This window comes from Lissotriton vulgaris, unplaced genomic scaffold (assembly GCF_964263255.1).
Source record: "Lissotriton vulgaris unplaced genomic scaffold, aLisVul1.2 SCAFFOLD_562, whole genome shotgun sequence".
Lineage (NCBI taxonomy): Eukaryota > Metazoa > Chordata > Amphibia > Caudata > Salamandridae > Lissotriton > Lissotriton vulgaris.
This window is the reverse complement of record NW_028250739.1, coordinates 578,813-598,113: the sequence shown is the minus strand read 5'-3', so window position 1 is coordinate 598,113 and position 19,301 is coordinate 578,813. Positions and strand designations below refer to the sequence as shown.

The 19,301-nt window shown below is 46.7% G+C and overlaps 1 protein-coding gene across 2 annotated transcripts in view; it reads right to left on the bottom strand.

Moving 5' to 3' along the window:
• TNPO2 (transportin 2) overlaps window positions 1-19,301 on the bottom strand; it is a 179,546-nt gene that overhangs the window by 144,706 nt on the left and 15,539 nt on the right. For both annotated transcript variants that reach the window (XM_086950639.1, XM_086950640.1), the window contains exons 2-4: window positions 14,768-14,880; window positions 6,769-6,844; window positions 6,056-6,205 (exon numbers count right to left, since the gene is read on the bottom strand). In XM_086950639.1, the coding sequence (XP_086806765.1) occupies window positions 6,056-6,205; window positions 6,769-6,844; window positions 14,768-14,866 (325 nt within the window). In that variant the 5' untranslated portion in view covers window positions 14,867-14,880. The remainder of the gene's footprint in view (window positions 1-6,055; window positions 6,206-6,768; window positions 6,845-14,767; window positions 14,881-19,301) is intronic.

Here is a 19,301-nt window from a genome sequence, read left to right as displayed (position 1 = left end):
CCGAATGGAGCACCGGCGCCGAAATCTTCCGACGACCAAAGCTGCATCCTCCGATAAAGAGCCCAGCGGATCCTTCGAGAAGGACTCCAGGGCACCGAAGACCAGCAAAAAGCTAAGGTCGCCGAAGCAAGCCCCCGAAAAAGGGACTTCGAAGGAGGAGTCGAAAAAAAGCTTAGACGTCGAAGAGAGCCACCGAAACACTAGAGCAGGCCGCACAGTTTGAGAGAAAGAAAAGGAGGCAGAAATGGAAAACATCCTTCAGAGGAAGAAGGACTTCGAGGAAAAGATGAAAAGTTTCAGGATACCCTCGAAGCCAGCGACGGCCGTCGCTGAAGTGCAGGAGCACGAGGAGTTCGACGTCGAAGAGCTGCCGAAAACTCAGGAGCCCCCGGAACACGAAGCGGAAGAGGACTTTTGTTACACAGAGGGTGAATATGGGGAGCAGCAGTCAAACTACGGCTCAGGATCCTCGACGGCCCAAGACCTGGAATGGCAGGACATCGAGGCCGAAAACGCGGAGGAGCCTGTGAAGACATATCCCTCGAGGCCTTCGCCGCCAGATGACATTCGGGCATACAATGAGGTCGTCGGGAAGGCAGCAGCAGCTTATGAGGTTAAGCTGGAAGAGGAGAAGCCTAAAGCAGACTTCCTGCTGGAAACATTGCTCCCCACACAGACAAGAAGTCAGTTCTTGCCCATGCTGAAAAGTATCACGGATCAGGGGAAGGAAGCATTCAAGGACCTGGCTACATGCAGGTCAGTCACGCCGAGGACAGAGAAGAAATACAAATTCTCCTCCCAGGACCCTGCTTACATCAAGGGGTCCGTCACAGCAGATTCAATAATCGCTGCAACGGCCAGAAGAAGGGCCAACGTCCCAACAACATCTGGGCCACCACCTGACAAGGAAAGCAGGAGGATGGACCTAACGGGCAGGAAAATTGAGAGGAACGCCGCAATGCACTGGTGGATGGCTAACTCCAACGCCCTCCTGAACAGGCACCAATACCAACTTGGGGTGAGATCGGCCAATTGCTCAAGCACCTCCCAGAGCAATACCTTCAGAGGGAAACGCACCTTGGGGAAGAAGGGAAAAGCATTGCTAACTCGTGCCTGAAGACAGCCTTGGATGGGGCTGAAACATCTAGAAGGCTGATGGCTATAGGCATCACAGAGAGAAGACAAGCCTGGCTCAGGCTTCAAAACTGAGGTTCAGAACAACATCATGAACACACCTTTCAATGGAGAAACACTGTTCGGAGCCCCAGTTGATGAGAAACTCACCCAACTGAAGAAAGACAACGAGACGGCAAGGTCCATGGGTGCCCTGCAATTCAGGGGGATGAGAAGAGGCACTCCTACGCGGAGGCCGAACGGAAGGGGTGCAAACTAGCAAGGACAATCACACCAGGCTTTCCACCAGGGTCAACAGAGTGACAACCAAGGTCACCAGGGGCCAGCAGAAGCAAAACTGGAACTACCAGAACAGGGGCCAGTCATTTCGCGGGAAAGGAAACTGACGGGGCGAGAGAAGGAGAGGCGGTGAACAACCCCCCTCTAAGTGACTTCACACAGGAAAAGGTGCTCACCCACTCAAACCCTCCAAGGGAAGAGCACAGAAAAGCGGAGAGGGCTACACGGACAAGTCACAAAAGAGCATGTAACACCAGTAGGAGGCAGGCTGAGATTTTTCCTCCAAGAGTGGAGGAAAATAACCACAGACAAGTGGATACTCAACATCATACAGTTGGGATACTTCATAGAGTTGGAAAAGAGACCACCAAACAAAGCCAAAGAAAAGAGCACTCTGGAAGAGAGCTGCAATTGCTCCAAGAGGAAGCTCAAGAACTCCTCCTCAAAGAGGCCATCGAACCGGTCCCATTTAAAGGACGGAACAGGGGAGTGTACTCAAACTACTTCCTGGTGCCAAAAGTGGACGAAAGCCTAAGACCGATCCAGGATCTACGCTTCCCAAACAAGTATGTAAAGACTCAAAAATTCAAGATGACGTCCCTACAAGAGGTCATCCCACAGATAAAGGCCGGGGACTTCTTGTCCACCGTAGACCTCAAAGATGCGTACCTGCACATCCCCATGAACAGGCAGCACAAGCACATGCTAAGATTCACAGTAAACGAGGATCACTACCAATTCCCAACCCTGGCATTCGGTCTAAAGCTCGGGCCAAGGGTATTTACCAAATGCCTCGCAGCAGTGGATACACGTGTACCCCTACCTCGACGACTGGCTCATATAGGCAAGCTCTTACAGGACATGCAAGGTTCATGCAGAGCAGGTCACAAGAATGCTAACAAGCCTGGGATTCTCCATACACTGGGGAAATTGCTCGATGGAACCAAAGCAAGTGAAGATCATCCTGGGAGCTCAAATCAACACTGTCCAATGCAGGGTGTTACCCAGCGAAAAGAGGACACTCAGCCTACTGAGGGAAAATGCCACTACCAGAAGGGGCGAGCTTTGACAGTGAGGACAGTGAGCAAGATCTTGGGAATGATGGCTTCATGCATACACCTGGTCCCCAATGTACGCCTACAAATGAGACCACTCCAAGAGTGGCTGCAACAGCAATGATCACAAGCTACAGGAAGTTGGGAGGATCTAGTGGTTGTAACGCACAAGGTGCAGATAGAAATGAAGTGGTGGACCAGAGAGGATAACAATAGGGAAGCCTCTAACGCAACCGGACCCAACAGTGACCATCACCACAGACTCATCCCAGAAGGGATGGGGCGCACACATGAACAGGCTCAGAGTGAGGGGTCTGTGGTGCCCAGCGGATGCGGTCAATTACCTAGAGCTGAAAACAGTGTCGCTAGCCCTCAAGGCCTTTCAGAAACAACTGTACAACCAAAAGATGCTGATACAAACAGACAACACCACAACAATGTTTTACATCAACAAGCAGGGGTGAACTCAATCATTCCCTCTGTCAAGCTTGGCACAGGAAATCTGGAGATGGTCAATACCACTCAAAATAGACCTGCTAGCCATACACCTGCCAGGGAAGGACAATGTAGAAGAGGATTGGCTCAGCAGGCAGACTTCAGCATCCCACGAGTGGGAACTCAACATACAGGAAACAGAAAGACTATTCAGGAGGTGGGGCACTCAGACAATAGACCTGTTTGCAACAAGCCAGAATGCAAAATGCCAGTACTTTGCATCCAGACAACCAAAGGCACTATCCCAGGGGAATGCCCTATGGATAAGCTGCTCAAAAACATTTGCCTACGGGTTTCCCCAGATACCACTGATCCCCAGGGTTCTCAACAAATGCATGACGAGCAACATGACGCTCATCCTGGTGGCACCACAATGGGCCACGCAGACCTGGTACTCAGATGATGGAGATGGCACAGGGTCCACCCCACAAGTTCTCAAAAAGAAGAGACCTACTCTCCATGGAAAAAGGAGAATTTCCACACCCAGAGCCGGAGAGCCTCAGCCTCTCAGCTTGGCTCCTGAGGACTTAGAGTTCGCACATTTAAAACTACCAGAGAGCACCTTGCGGGTGCCGCGGGAGGCAAGAAGGCCCAGCACACGCAAGTGCTATAGGGAAAAATGGAAAAGATTCACTTAATGGTGCTGCAAGAAAAAACTCCATAGAAAGCTTACCAGGAAATCAACGGTGCTAAGATACCTCACGCACCTAATAAAAGCTAAGTTAAGCTCATCCTCACTGAGGGTACACCTGGCAGCGATTGTGGCATACACAAGAGGAGAAACAGGGAGAAGCTTCTTTACATCTCAAGTAGTAAAAAGATTCATAGAAGGGGCTAAAAGAATAGCGCCACCAAAAAGGATGCCGCCGCCGGCTTGGAACCTGAATGTGGTACTGACCGAGCTCATGAAAGCACCTTTCGAACCCATCCACAGGGCATCACTGCAAATGCGGACAATGAAAGCGGCCTTTCTGGTAGCAATCACCTTGCTACGCAGAGTGAGTGAACTACAGGCACTAACACTGCAGTAACCCTACATCCAGATACACAGTGACAGGGTTGTGATGAGAACAGACCTGCACTTCATGCCAAAGGTGGTGCCAAGGTTCCACATTAATCAGAGTATTCAAATTCCTAGCTTCTTCCAGAACCCCACGACAAGCGCTGAGAGGGCGTTCCACACTCTAGACGCAAGAAGGGCAGTGATGCACTACATTGAAAGGACGAAGGAACACAGGAAGACAAAACAGTTCTTCGTATCCTTCGCAAACAGTTACCTGGTTAGACCAGTGACTAAGAACACCATAGCTCGATGGATCGCACAAACGAAACAATTCTGCCACAAGCAGGCAGGGCAGGAGCTAACAGGAAGGAGGGGCACAGACCAACTTGACCAGGAAGAAAGGAGCAACAATTGCCTTTCTGGCCAACACACCAATTCAGGACATATGCCTGGCGGCAACATGGGCTTCAGTGCACACGTTCACTAAGCACTACTGCGTGGATGTACAGATGAACAAGGAAGCACAAGTAGGACAAAGAGTGCTTCAACATATATTCAACAACCAACGCTCATCTTCCACCCAGCCACCACAAAAGTAACGAAACTGCTACAAAATCCATGCACAGCATAGTGAATCCAGAAAGATTCACGCTGCAAAACGAATAGTTTCTTACCTGTCGGTGTAGTTTTGCAGCTTGAAGATCTTTCTGGATTCACTAGCGAACCCACCCGCCTCCGCCAGAAAGATGAGGCTGGAGAAGAAGGTGGAAACACATGGAATAGAAAGCAAGTTGAAGCTTACAAGATATGTGAAAAGAATTAAGTTGGAGAAAGGTTTAACATAGCCATGGATTCACTACAAGGACACAAAAGAAAAAAAAAAAAGATTACGAAGATGGCACCCAAGGGTGGGAGCTTCCAGCGGAAGCATGCCGACGTCACCGAAGGTACACAGACAGGTAAGAAACTATTCGCTACTGTTTTTGCAAGTGGGGGAGGTGTGCTGTGTCTTCCTGCTGAAAATCGTAAACGCGCTGATGCGAAAGGGAAAGCGCTCACGCCGGAGAACTGTTACATGATCTTGGAATGCAGCCTGGAATGTAGCTGGCACACTGCATGCCTCAGCTTACTCCGCTCCAGAGAAATAGGCTAGGGGAGTAAACATTTAAAGAAAAGGCTGGAAATACCTACGGCTTTGGCCATTTGCGTGCTTTCCTTTGTGAAAGCACGACGCAATGGCCAATCAAATGTGTGGGTGTAAACAATCCACACAGAAAAGTTGCAAGGAAGTTGGGAGTGCTTACAAGAAGCCTCCCAGAAGCACCAGGCTCGACCTAAATACCCAATACCTAAAAACTGCAAATACAGATCCAGCAAGGATTAACAACTAGTATAAACACATGGCTCAGTTATTTAGCCTCAGATATAAAGTTAAATTAGTGCGAGGCACCGAGAAATCCCGGAACATTTTTCTTCGAGAAACTAAGAGAGTACCTCAGAAATATGGGGGGCATCCATGAAAAGGCTCCGCTTTCTGAACAGACTAAACAAATGTAAGAATGTAGGGCCTCTGCCCCACTTGCTCTTTTCAGTTTGGATGTCCATACCATTTTCCCATCACACCAGGCTATGTATCATGACAGGTTCTCAATTTTCTCACATCTAAGGTCAAGCCCTTTTGCAAGTAAGAGCCCGCGAGTACAGTCAGACAAAAGTGATTTGAGATGAGTGGCTTCGCATAAATAACAATATGAAGGAGACTTACGACTTAGCCGAGCTACAGCTGCACTTTCTGGTCTTTTAGTCATTCCGCATTCGTTTGGATGCTCATGCACCTTGTCTAGCTAAAAATTCAGGCATAATGTGTGAAATGTCTAAAACATGCAGGAAATACAAAAAAACAAATGCTGCCTACATCTCAGTTGGTAATCATAACAATATGGTGTACAATATCCCAAAAATACAAACATGAAGTTATACACTAACCATCCACTACACAACTCGTCTGTGAGCAACAATCTACCCCCCCCCCCCTGAAATCTGACAAGACTCCCACAAGCCACAAAGGCTAGAAATCCACTGCACTCACCAATGGTGGCTCTGATGAGCGAGGAGGCATCACCAATGTTATTCAAACACTCTTGCTTAATGAATTCCGCCACCGGAGGTGGGAAGCTCTGGTAATGCGCCTTCACATTATTTTTTAATATCAGCCCACTAAGGGAGCGTGTGGGCTCGTCTGTATAGAAAAAAAAAGTTTGCACATGCATCACTGTTTTTTAGACAATCTGCTCTTAACTGGAGAGGCGGCACAGGTATAAGACCAAGCAAAGGTACTTCAGCACCCCTTAAATGTTTGCTATTCAAGAGTTTTGTGCTGGTATGCTTACCAACAAAATTAACTGCCCATTTTAAAACAGGTGGCCATGTACAAATTACATAATCGGTGTAGCACTGGGAGAACTGTGCAAGTTCTACTCACAGAAACGATACAACGGCCAGAGTAAACAGTTTCACACAAAAAGGATAGCAGACATGCATATTGGACAGGACAAAGACCCAGCTGATGTGCATGCTAGAGAACAGACCGTAGGAGTAGCAGCAGTACTGTCTTTCACATCCCAATAGTGAGGGCATTTTGAAAACCACAGTACTACCATAAAGTCTAAGAAAATACCCATCTCCGGATTACCCACTAGTCTGCCCATCGTCCAGGTGGCAGACAATCATCCTGCTATGCTAGCTACAATGTACTCGTAGTCAAGTCTACCTCTCCAAACTTTCATAGTAGGTCAGACTTACCTTCAGACTTCAGCCGGGTCAGGACAAATATCAAATAGTTGTTGAAGTCAGGAAATTGGTTTAACTGCTTTAATTTCTGCAAAGTTTTGGGTTAAGGACATGTTGATACACGAATGTAGGCGATCACATCAGAGGACCGCAAGTGCCAACACAACAGCAAAACCAGGAAGACATTTAGATTTCAGCAGTTAACATTAGCATTGCCTGTCCAGCAGGTTCCTAATTTTCACATAAGTTGGTTAGTCAAGTATTTCTAGCAACAGCATGTTCAGGGTACCTAAAAGGGAGTGTCTTGGATCCGGTCACTAACGGTACAAACACTAGCCTAACAATTCAAGCAGGTCCAAATGCTTGAAAATGTGCAGCTAGACAGAGCACCTCACATAAGCAGACACTGGAACGTGTTCAATGACCCCCTTATTCTAGTACAAAGCTATTAACACAGTGGCATGCTTATAAACAGCTGGCAAATGACCAGCAGAAGCAAGAAACAGTGCATCCACAGTGCCAGCAGCTCTTGTGAACATTCAAATTCAGAGCCTTGTACAAATGTTTTGCCTGCTTTCAAACTAACAGCATTGGCAAAGTGAACACGTCTGCATAGGTTAACAGCCTTTTCAATGCAGCGTTTGTTTGGTCATCATTTTTACAAAACTTTATTGCGGAGGGAACTTACAAAGCACTTGTCAATCTTAATTTTTTGGTCTCTCAAAGAACCATTGCCATAGTAGAGCTTGGTACTGAAGGCAACTACTTGTGTGTGGATGTGCTCCTTGAGAAATGGCAGAATTCTCAGCATAGTTAGCCAGTAGCTGAAGTGGGCTGACCCATTGCCCATGTCCGGTTTGCTGTAGTGGGTAGAAGAAAACAGATCAGGGAATGAAGAGGATTGACTGGAGGCACATATAATCTATACATATTAGATCTAATATAAGTTTAATCATAAGATCTTAACTGCACCATAAGCATCAGTAAGTCCTATAGGTCTAGCGTCTGGGACTCTTGGCTTTGCCAGGGTCATTTGGCATGGTTATACAGACAGTCACATCAATTTGTAGGTGCCAGTATGTCTTCCTATGAAAGTAAACTTTTATGCAGAGTGGCCCGCAGCAATTTGCTTCCTAGTCCACCTGCACGGGGTATGGGGAGAAGCACAAGCGCTTGCAATGAGAGGACGACAGCAACAGAGCAAGGTGGAAGAGTGTATTGGAGGAGGAAGGAGCAGTACATGCGAAAGTTGGAAAACATGCATCTCATTCCAAAGTTATACCTGTGGAATATACACAGGGGTCAATCTTAAACACGGTTGTCATCCGGTGTTAAGACCAAACAGTGTCTTCTGTTCCAAGAAATATACTATGCCATTGAAAATTAAATTTGGCCAAATTAAACGTTATTTGGTAAGAGTGCAGTAATGAAGCTAAACTCTGTGAAAGGTCAAATCATGACCTCACCTATATTCGAGGCAGTATAGCTCTGGAGGATAGTGCAAAGCACTGAATTTCCAGGCTTTATGCAATTCAGATGGAATGTTTCTTCTAAAATACAATGATAAAACACATCCAGACACGGTCATCGGTGTGAGAACCCTTATTGACGATTAGGTTAAAGACAACCTTTATTGAAGGCTATCCTAGTGGTAGCTATGGAGAGCAGCCTTCAAGGCTAAGTCTCAAAGGAATATAAAGGAAGCTTGTTTTACCAGTCTAGAACCTCCTGAATGAACAAATTAAAGGAGAACCACAGAAGGTATATATTATATAGGTCCCTGTCCTGGGGTGGGTACACCCCCCTAGCCTGCTCCTCTCTAGGGGAAGGGGGGTCAGGAGCCTAGCTGGTATTGGGCAGGGCTCCACATCTTCAAGATGGCTGGAGTCGTGCTTCACCTCATCTCCCCCACCTGAGGTGTAGGGTTGGCACAGGCTGGCACCCCCCCCCGACAGTTTTTCCCACCAAAGTGGGAGTCAGGACTGGTGGGGGTCAGTTGCTGAGTTCAGCAAATGGTCTGGAGAAGCTCACAGAGGCGGCATGCCTTTGAAGGTCCCCCCTGCCCATCCGCCCATCCTGGGGGAGGAGACCTAGCACCTCGCCCAGGATGTGCATTGTTGCAGGCCCAGGAGAGCGGGAGGCTCTCCACCCAGGGATCCAGCAAAATGTCTGCTGTGTGGCAGCCTCTCAGGCCAGACGTGGATTGTGGTTAGGTTTCAGGGGGCATCTATAAGATGCCCTCTGTGGTGCATTTCTCATTAAATCCCACACTGGCATTAGTGTGGGTTTAATGTGATGAGAAGTTCGATACTAAACTTGTCAGTCTTCAGTGTAGCCATTATGGTGTTGTGGAGTTCGTAATGTCGACTTCCCAGCACCATATACTTTCAATGGCATCACTGCACTTGGTGCCCAGGAATGGCCATGGGTACTGTAGGGGCACAGGCCTCATGCACCTGTGCCCACACCACTGGCATAGGGCACACAGCTAGAGGGGTGACTGATGTATGCCAGGACAGGGGGTTTGTGGGCATGGCACACAGGAATGTGTGCCATGTCGACTGTTTAGTTCTGTACTTAGGCACTCAGCCTGCAAAGGCAGTGTGTCGGTGCCAGGGCACAGTGCCCCTAAGGGTGGCACAATAAGTGCTGCAGCCCTTAGGGGTCTTCCCTGGCCACCATGCCCTGGGTACCTAAGGTACCATTTACTAGGGGCGGACAGGTGGCCATAGATGCCAATTGGGTTTCAGTTTCAACACAGTTTTAGGGAAGGAACACAGGTCCTGGGTACCTGGTTGGCAGGAGCCCAGGGCACACTCAGTCAAAGCACATCAGTCAGAAAAAAAGTGGGGGCATACCAATGCAAGAAAGATGGCACTTTCTCAGTTTCTTTAGCAGAGTTTCGTCCAGTTAAGTCTAAAGTCAAGTGGCCAGAGGGTTCCTACTTTATACCCAAGGAAGGGGTGGGACAAACTCTTGGGACCCACCTATGGGAGGGTAAGGACAGAAGGGTGGCTACACTCATATCCTTTGTCCATTTTCACGCCAGAGCAGAGGCTGGTAGCCCCTGCAACCTGTTTGAGCTGGACTATGCAAAGGGACACCAAATGTGCCCCCAGTGCAGACAAAGAACTCTTGAAGTGCACATGCCCAATACACTGATGCCTGTCTGGGGAGGTGGTTACACCTCCCTGTGAAAGGAAACCTATTATCCAGCCCTCCCCAAGTTTCATCCAGCAGCAGGAGGGCAGACTCGTGTCTGTGGCTGGCAGCATCCATCTTGTGCTTGCCAGGGTCAAGAAAGCTGATACCGGGTGTACTAGTGCTGTCATATTTCTCCCTCTAGGAGGGTGGAACCATTACTGGTGTGGAGGTATGATTCCAAGGTGTTGGACATCAAACACGACCGTTTTCTGTGCAGCCGTTTTAAAGTTAGCAATTACTGTGAGGTTATAATGCATTTAAGAGTATATGGTATGGCTGCATCACAGAACATCGGAGAATAGATTCCGCAGCCTGCAGAGAGGCTCTGCTCATGCATGGGCACCCTCTCACATAAAACCCAGCACCCTGCCTTCAGGATTGATAAGGCCTGCCATAGGGGTGACTGATAGGTATATATGTGCAGTGATCAGGTAGATATAGTGAAGCTATATTTAAGTAAGGGGTGCATGCACCACCTTACACACGCTGCAGTAGCAGACCTGTTGTGTCAATTTGAGTGGCCTCTCAGGGGTGGCATAATACATGCTGCAGCCCCTGGGAGGCATCTGGGGTACCTATGCCCTCGGTATATAGTATACCATATACTAGGGACTTATAAGGCTACCCCAGAATGCAATCTGGAGTGTACCTAAAGTACATGCAATCAGTTTATAAGAGAAAGCAGCTAGATTGGGGTCCTGAATAGCAGGATCCCAGCCAGACTAAGTCGGTAACAGTGAAACATCAGCAAAAAGTGGGGGTAACTGTAAGAAGCAGATCCTACTCTCCTACAATGGGCCCTTCCCTAACTCAATACTAACACAGTAATTACATTGCACACCTACAAAGATAACAAGCATGCACACACAGTGTATAGTTTACACAGTGGCAGAAGCCACTGTGCATCATGGTACAGCCACACTGCAATGCAAAAAAAAATTATGTTTTACTTGCTAGATTGCATTTAGCTATTAATAGGTCAAACTCTTTGAGGAACCACAAAAAAAACTTGAGTGGGCTTACCACTGGTTTGGCTTTCTGGTCACTCATTTGCCTGCTTATTCGATGGCTTGCTTTCCTCCCTTCCCTAGAGAATACTCTTTACCAACCTTTTGATCAGCAGACTTGTATCCTTCCACTGCTCATATTTAATAAGCTACACTTTAAGCACTCCACGAGTGCGCTTGTTTTTTCCAGCACTCTCCCTCATGTGTGGCTTTTCTGCACTCACATACCAACCCCTAGGCTCCATGATGTTCCCATTTTATGTACTGCTTTTACAGCGATATACCCACCCCCCTTATCCACAGGTGTTACTCTCTTCTTACACTAGTTTTTTTAATGTAAACGTTATACCCACGCACATTTGTTGCTTCCACCCACCCATTTCCAATTGCCACCACAACTGCTCTACTGTTACACCCCAGCCGTCGGGGTAAGTGAAATATTTATTTTTATATTTCTTGGAGGGTCTGGGAAACTCCTATTCGCTGCAGGGCTGCTCCACCTCCATAAATGTGCTACTGCACAAGTAAAAAAAATCATGTTTTATATACCAGTCCAAGTATCTGCCACTATCTTGAATCAAAAATAAAATAGAAGGGCGTAACTTATGCACACCTACTGAATGACAGTCACAGATGCTTAAAAACATTGGAAAACAAGCAAGCCATAACGGTGAGACCTATTGGCTTTCCTCGCCTAGGGCTGATCCATCCCCTGCTCAGATGAATAAGCTCCAACCTAATGCAGACAATAGATTGGTATCTCTGTGTGGGACAATAAGTGCAAACGCAGACTGAAGAGTGGGACCCCCGTCAATAGTTAGACTGCAGAACTAGCCCCACAAAAGATGGCTGCCAGTAGCACATACTCCCACTCTTTTTTTTTTAAAAGCCAATTGGTGATGGTATGTTCCAGACACCTCAAGGCCTCTCATTTCCACAGAGGGAAGAGAAGTAGAAAAGGATTTGTTCAAAGCTAAGTGGGGATTCTTTATGATTATAGCCTAGCAACATCTTTCCTTCTGAAGTTTTGCACCACCAAAAATCATCAGCCTGGCTTAGAGATGTACCTCTTGCTGATGTTGAGTGCTTTGTAAAGGAGACATGCAAGCTTGAATTGTTAATTTGAGGGCTACCCAAATGAAGTTTAATACATGATTTGTGTGGTTATACTTTTTGGAACTAGATGCAAGAGAATCCACAGATTGAAGGGGAGAGTGAATGGGCAGAAAAGTATTTTTGGGTGCTCTGATGAGTAGGCGATTGCCCATAATCAATTTAAGTGATCACAAAGGCTTGAATTATAGCACAGAAATGTATTCTATTCAGCAGGGGATTCTTAAGAAAAATGCAGTCGTAGCCAGGGCCACTGGATTTAAGCGACTGTGTGGCGATCGATTTTCACATAATTGTAGATATGCTCCATTTACCACATAATCCATCACGTGCCGGATTATCTGCAGATTAACACAAAAAATGGTTTTTAGTTCAAAGAGTTCAAAGTTAGTAAAAATGCAGCAACGCGTTGCTGTGCAGTGGATGGCCCTTTGGAAAGGTAGACTGTGTAGAAAACTGTGCTTTTGTTTGTGGTCCCCCACTTTTTGCCTGGTATTTGATGCACCTTTGACTGAAGTGTGCTGGGTTCCTGCTTACCTGTTCCCCAGTGCCAGTGTTCTTTACCTAAAACAAGTTTACTGGTCAAGTGATCCCTAATTGACCAGACCAGTAGCACCTTTTAGTCCCTAATACATGGTACCCCTGGTATCTAGGGCATGAGTACTAGAGGGTCCCTAGTCACCCAACTCATGCAGACTGTCGCTGCAGGCTACGTGACAAGGTGCTCTAAAAGGTGATAACATAACACTGCACACACCCAATGTGCCAGGTCCGCCAACACTGCACGTAATATTTGTATGTCACCCCTACAGCAGGCCTTACAGCCCTAATGCAGGGTGCATTATTACATGCGAGAACATATCTGCATGAGCAGATATGACCCTATGCTGGCCAGTTCAACTACCAACAGCAAAAGTGAACAGGGAAGCCATCCTAAAGTATGTACTGGGCACTGGTCAATACTAGATTCCCAGCTACATAATGGCTTCACTGACAATACGTGTTTAACACCAAACGACATAGTTAATACACTGATTCTAGTGATCGATTTATTAATACATGCACCCAGATCGTACCTTAGAAGTACTCCCTGAACCCTACTTACCATCTGGTGTTCTGGCTGGTCCAGCAAAGCCTGCCACCACAGACTATTTTGACCCCCTGAAGATGAGAGCCTATGCTCTCAGATGCCAGAAACAATGACTGCTCTAGAGAGGGGTATTTACACCACTTCCAGGAAGGCTAGTATATCAGCATATAAAAGCAGGAGGCTTTAAAGGTCTCTGCCGCCTTGGCTATGGGATCCAAGGCTTCCACAGGTAGGGGAGATGCCATCTTTTGCCCTGGGCCCATTTGGCACCAGGACAGACGGGAACATTAGCTCTGCAGGAGGAGTGTTGCACTCCCAGGCTGGACACACATCTAGGATGAACAGTCTGAAGTGAACACGAAGTTAGGAATTCCACCATCTTGTATGTGGTGGAATTAGACATTCTGGGACAGGGTGATACCCGATTCCTTGATTACTACACCTCACTTACCTTAAACACCCCTAAACTGAGCATTTTAGGGACTCGCCGTTACCAGGACATCAGATTCGATGTACGAAAAGAAGTTGACTGGAAAGTTTGCTTACCCGAGAACTAAGGAGTACGACTGACTGTGCTAAACTGTGCCAGCTTGCCTGCTGCACTTCACCCTCGTGGAGAAACTGGCTCACCATGCCGATGTGCAGTCTCCAAGAAACCCGGAGGGCTGCCAGTGCTTTGAAAATCACTGAAGGAACTCCCTTGGTGTACAGGAGCTACTCCCCTGCAGACGTAGGGGCCAAAAGAAGCAAGTACCGGTTCACAGGCCTGTCGCTTACCGGACTAATGACGTTGCAACCACTCAGGAAGAGGTCCCGTGTTCCTGCAGGTCAGTTTTGTCCTCCCTTTAAGTGTGGGTACACCTGGACCCACACATACCAATATCCGGGCTGGCGGACCCTGTGCCTCAGCCAAGGCGTGTGTCCAGACTGGACACCAACGCAGAGGAAAATGGACCTACACGTTAAGAGACTTCAGGGACCGTAAGGCCATCATGAGTAGCCCAGCTGTCCTCTTCCCCCTTCAGCAGAAACAAAGACCAACAGTGAGCCTCAGACTGCCACCACGAGACACCTCTGCACTGCGCCTCACAACCCAAGTCCGAGGGAGGCGTGTGCCAGCAGGGTCCCGAGACCCTACAAGGCTGAACCCACCCTTGAGTTTGCACAGACTGGACATCGTTGTCACAAGCGGCCTCTTTTTGCAGGCCCTCTTCAAACGTGAGTGACTGAAGAACACGCCCCGACGTCAAAAAACAACACCGCACCCAAGCCCCACAGCCAGAAAAGAAATGGAACAGTGTCCTTAGGTGCCCAAGCATCTCAAGGGTCAATCCCCCTAAGTGCGTTCCTCCCGACTGGCCCCTCAGTCCCAGCTTGCAGCCACTCTCTGACCACACTATTCCCCGGTTAACTGAATGGGACAACACCATAACACCTCTGCACCCACATGCCTCATGGCCTCCCGAGGGGACCTATTGGTGTGGCCTTGGACCTTGCCCCATACTCACATTAAGCTCAGGACAGTCCCATAAGCTGCAGTTTTCAGAATGATGGACAATGAAACAATATATGTGGAACACACTGCACAAAAGGATACGTCTTGAACCACACGTTGAGTGGCAGTGTTGGGAGACTGTGAATCCTTTAGCAGCTGAAGCACTTGCTGTAGGCCCTGCTCGTCAGGCTGCCAATCCATTGTGAAAATAAGTACTGCAAAAAAGTGAAGAAAAACATTTCTGGGCTCCCAACATAAATTCCAGGTTAGAATAGCAAACTTTACAAACTGATTTGAAATTCTTCTGTTTACCTAATCATGTTCTCTTTGGAGTACAAATGCTATTGATCCAGAAGTTTTGAGAAAGCTTAAAATATGCCTTACAAACACCTTAAACATTGCATAGCGAACTACAAACCCACAGGATAAAGTCAGAATAAATAATATTTCAAAAACTGCTGTACCATGTACTAAACTTGATTCCAGCCTTTTTGTTGAATGTTTTCCATCTGTCCGTTTAGTTTTTGGGGTTTGAAATTGTGATAACTTGTTGCGCATGGGTTTAATATGCAGTGCATTTTTTTTATTTTGTTACCCTCTGATTAACATTTTTCTTCTAAACATTGCTCATTAAAGTCTGGATTTCAAGTCATTGAGGGAAAATCAAATTAAGAGGTAGTTAAGGCAGAGGAATCAATGAGATACTATATTCAAGTTTAAAACAAGCTTTTTTTTATTATTGGTCATTTTATACCCATTTTAACAGCAGATGCAAACAAAGCACTATACAAAAACGACCAACAACAACTCAAAAAGACAGTTTGCCGTTTTGGCTGGATTGAACACTAGCAAAGCAGGCCAAGTTGTATCCCTCCATCACAAGCACGATTAGTTTGGCTGATATCAACATGCAGTGAGGTTGAAAGATTTTTTCCCTGAAACAGATTCTCCTCATTTTCAATAAACAAAATAGACCTGCACAGGAGTTATACTAGGTAACAGTCAAAGGACATCAACAGACAAGCCTTGAAAGAAGGCAGTGTTTCTGGTTGGAGAAACATCTGAGCAAGCAACAACCTAAGGTGAGAACAACCAACAGGACAGAAGTTGTAAGGGAAAACACAGCATTTAACTCCTAAAGGGGAAAAAACCTCAACTGCACACCAGAACAATTTCTCTGAAAAGTATTAGAAGGCTGCTCCATCTAACTGAACACCATCTGGCAATCGCAGAGCAGATGAAGCATTTGCAAGCATAGCCTCATCGCCGATTTAACAGTGATGAGTTGTTCCCAAAGAGACAGATATGCCAGCCTGACAGATTCCCACCATACGGAGAGAGCTACAAACTGCATCGCCGAGGGCCACCCTGTACCCGTGGGAGGGAGTACTGAATCAAACACAATCTGTGAAAAACAGAAAAAGAATAAGTTTACTTGAAACACCATTTTTTCCATTGAACTGTCTAAGCATCAGTTCATACTAAACAGACATTTCTACTACTCGATGCTGATACTCAGCTGATGGGGACACTTAATCAAGTGGACAACTCGGGCATGGCATCATGCTTGGGAAAGGTTTCTAGCTGGATGGATAGCTCGTTCATCTGTTTCAGAGTTGATGCTCGTGGGTAATTATACCACAAGGAGAATAGACTCCTCCTGGCCTAGTTGTCTTGGCTCTTCTCCTTCCCCCAAAGACCAAATTAAGAGTATTGGAGTGTAGGTGGACCACAATGTTGATTTTAAGGAGCAAGCACGCAAGGTGGCAGCTTGCGGTTATGGGATCTTAAGAGTGCTAAGAAAGATCCTCCCCTAGCTTCCTTTTTCTGCCAAAAGAGTGCTTATCCAGGCATTAATTCTGTCTCGTCTGGACTACGTAAATGCTCTTTACCTAGGAGCCACACTTTTTACCATCAAAAAGCTGTAGATTGTGCAAAATTGTGCGGCACATCTGCTCACAAATACATCCAAACGAGTCTTATCCAAACCTGCGATTACCTCGCTCCATTAGCTACAGATTCAAGAAAGAATCCAATTTAAGGCGATGTGCATCACCCACAAAGCCTTATCAGGTAAAGGTACACCGATCATCAGATCCATCATTCAGCCTTATCGCGCCTTTAGGTCTCTAAGATCTGATAACAAGCAGTTGGCAGGAGTCCCTAAAATATGGAAATCATGAAGCGAAGGACGCCGCTTCACATACAAGGCTGCCAAGCTGTGGAATGACTCACACCTCTGGATTCGCCTTGAACCAAACTTTCTGATCTTCTGAAAGCATCTAAAAGCCTTTTAGTTCCCTTAACTCTTTTCGATCTCGAAGTTGCCCTGCATTTAGTGCTGGGATGCCCCCGGGTAACCATGCGCTCTAGAAATGTCTTTCATTCATTCATATGAACCCAGTACATATCCATTGAGAGGCTTCCGCATACAAGAGGTTCAGTTGAAGGAAGGACAATTCCATTTTAATGTCTTGTAACACACGTTGCTCTGCTCGGCCTTCGACCTCTCTGCATCTTAGGACACTGAACTAAGGGTACCGACTGCAGGTTTGATTTGGCGGAATAAACGTATAGCCAATGAGTGATGCAGAGTGTAGGGCCAAGTTGTGGGTACAATATGGGTGCCAGTTTCAATAGATATCCTAAAAATTTACCCCACGTTGGGCTTGTAGCAAGGATCATTCTGTTAAACCACCCCACCTCTTAAAACAGAAAGTCAGACAATACTGTTTAACAGACAGTCAAAACTGGTTGGGTGCTTAATCAGCTATCAAATACCAGTATATCCAGAGATGCCACTGATTGGGTACTGCAAAGCAAGCCTTGACACATGAGACTAGTTTATCAGTTAAGAAGAAAAAACTAGCATATCAGTAAAATGCGCAAGATTATAGGTCCAGAATGGTCATACTATCCCAGTCTTTATATACGAATTGCAGAAGCAACAAGCAAACAAAGCATGGTCAATATGTGGCCAGACTGAAGGTGAACTAGTGGTGCTGGATGGTGTCTAAACAACTAGAGATGGCAGAAGGGCAATGTATGGAAAGGCTGGAAAGATTCAACAGGATAGTGGTGCACTATTGGAAAATTACCTTGGCGGATCAAGAGATCACCTATGTGTAAGAGGTCTTAGCTGGTAAACCAAGCAGACTCCCAGACAACTTGTCACAACAAAGTGTTGCTCAGCAGCAACTAAGCAGATTACCAAGTTATGGCACACAACAAAACTGCCTTTAGCTGTGCCAAGACCTACTGGCTTTACCAATTCTGCGTTACAATAGGAAATAAGCATTTGCAATGCAATATGTCTCGCATTTACATGAGTTTGAGCTATTGGCATTGTAAATGACAATTACTTTTATCTTGGTTTTTAAAACGTAAATAAAAGGCCTTGTCATTTACAATGCCAATAGCTCTAAATCTCGCAAATGCGCGACCTATTGCATTGCAAATGCTCGTTTGCTGTGGCAGTCCGAAATGCTGCCTTTTTATTGGTGCATGGTCCCGCTTATGTGCTTGGTTCCCTTCCAGGCGATTTCACTCAGTGTTTAATTTGGTTGTCGATCCCAACTCCTGGCAGATTGTGCGATGACCCCTCGTCCTGTGTTCCTCCTGGACAGTCATTGCACACAACAGTAGTGTAATTTCACTGATTCACAATGTAACCAATTTAATAAGTGGGAAATGGGCAAAATGTACCCCTTGTGCCACGAGGAGCCATGAAAGGTTATACGTTCTGACATATTCAAATATTGCACCTATAATACGAGTCAGTAGCTTCCATAAATCTGGAGAGGCGACAGGGAGCCAGAAAAGTTGCTTCCAGTCACTTGTGCTCACCGTGAAAATTGGCTTGCGAGCAGTGAGAACATTAAGTAAACCCACCACGAAAAGTAGAGTGGGGATCGGTCTTGTAAGGGTCACTGCGCACTTAGGAGTCCAGAAAACTCCCCAAGTCAAGTCAAGTCAGAGAATTTATATAGCGCACTACCTACCCAGAGGGTCTCAAGGCGCTTAGAAAGGGGAGGAGGATTACTTGTCAAATATCCACGTTTTAAGTAGCTTTCTGAATGCTAGGTGGTTCTGGGTGAGGCGAAGGTAAGCGGGGAGTGAGTTCCATGTTTTAGCAGCCAGGTATGAGAAGGATCTGCCTCCCATGGTGGTCTTGTTGATGCGAGGTACAGTGGCGAGGGCTTGGCTGGAAGAACGTAGTTGGCGGGAGGGGGTGTAGAAGGACAGTCGTGAGTTGAGGCATTCTGGTCCGATGTCGTAGAGTGATTTGTGTGCGTGGGTTAGCAGTCGGAAAGTGATTCTCTTATTGACGGGTAGCCAGTGGAGGTCTTTCAGGTGACCAGAGATGTGTTCGTTGCGCGGGGTGTCTAATATGATCCTGGCTGAGGCGTTTTGGATTCGTTGGAGTTTCTTCTGGAGTTTAGCGGTAGTACCTGCGTAGAGGGTGTTTCCGTAGTCCAGTCGGCTCGTGACTAGAGCATGGGTGACTGTTTTCCTTGTTTCGGTGGGGATCCAGCAAAATGTTTTCCTGAGCATGCGGAGAATGTTGAAGCAGGATGAGGATACGGCGCTGACTTGTCTGTTCATTGAAAGTGAGGAATCCAGGATCACGCCTAGG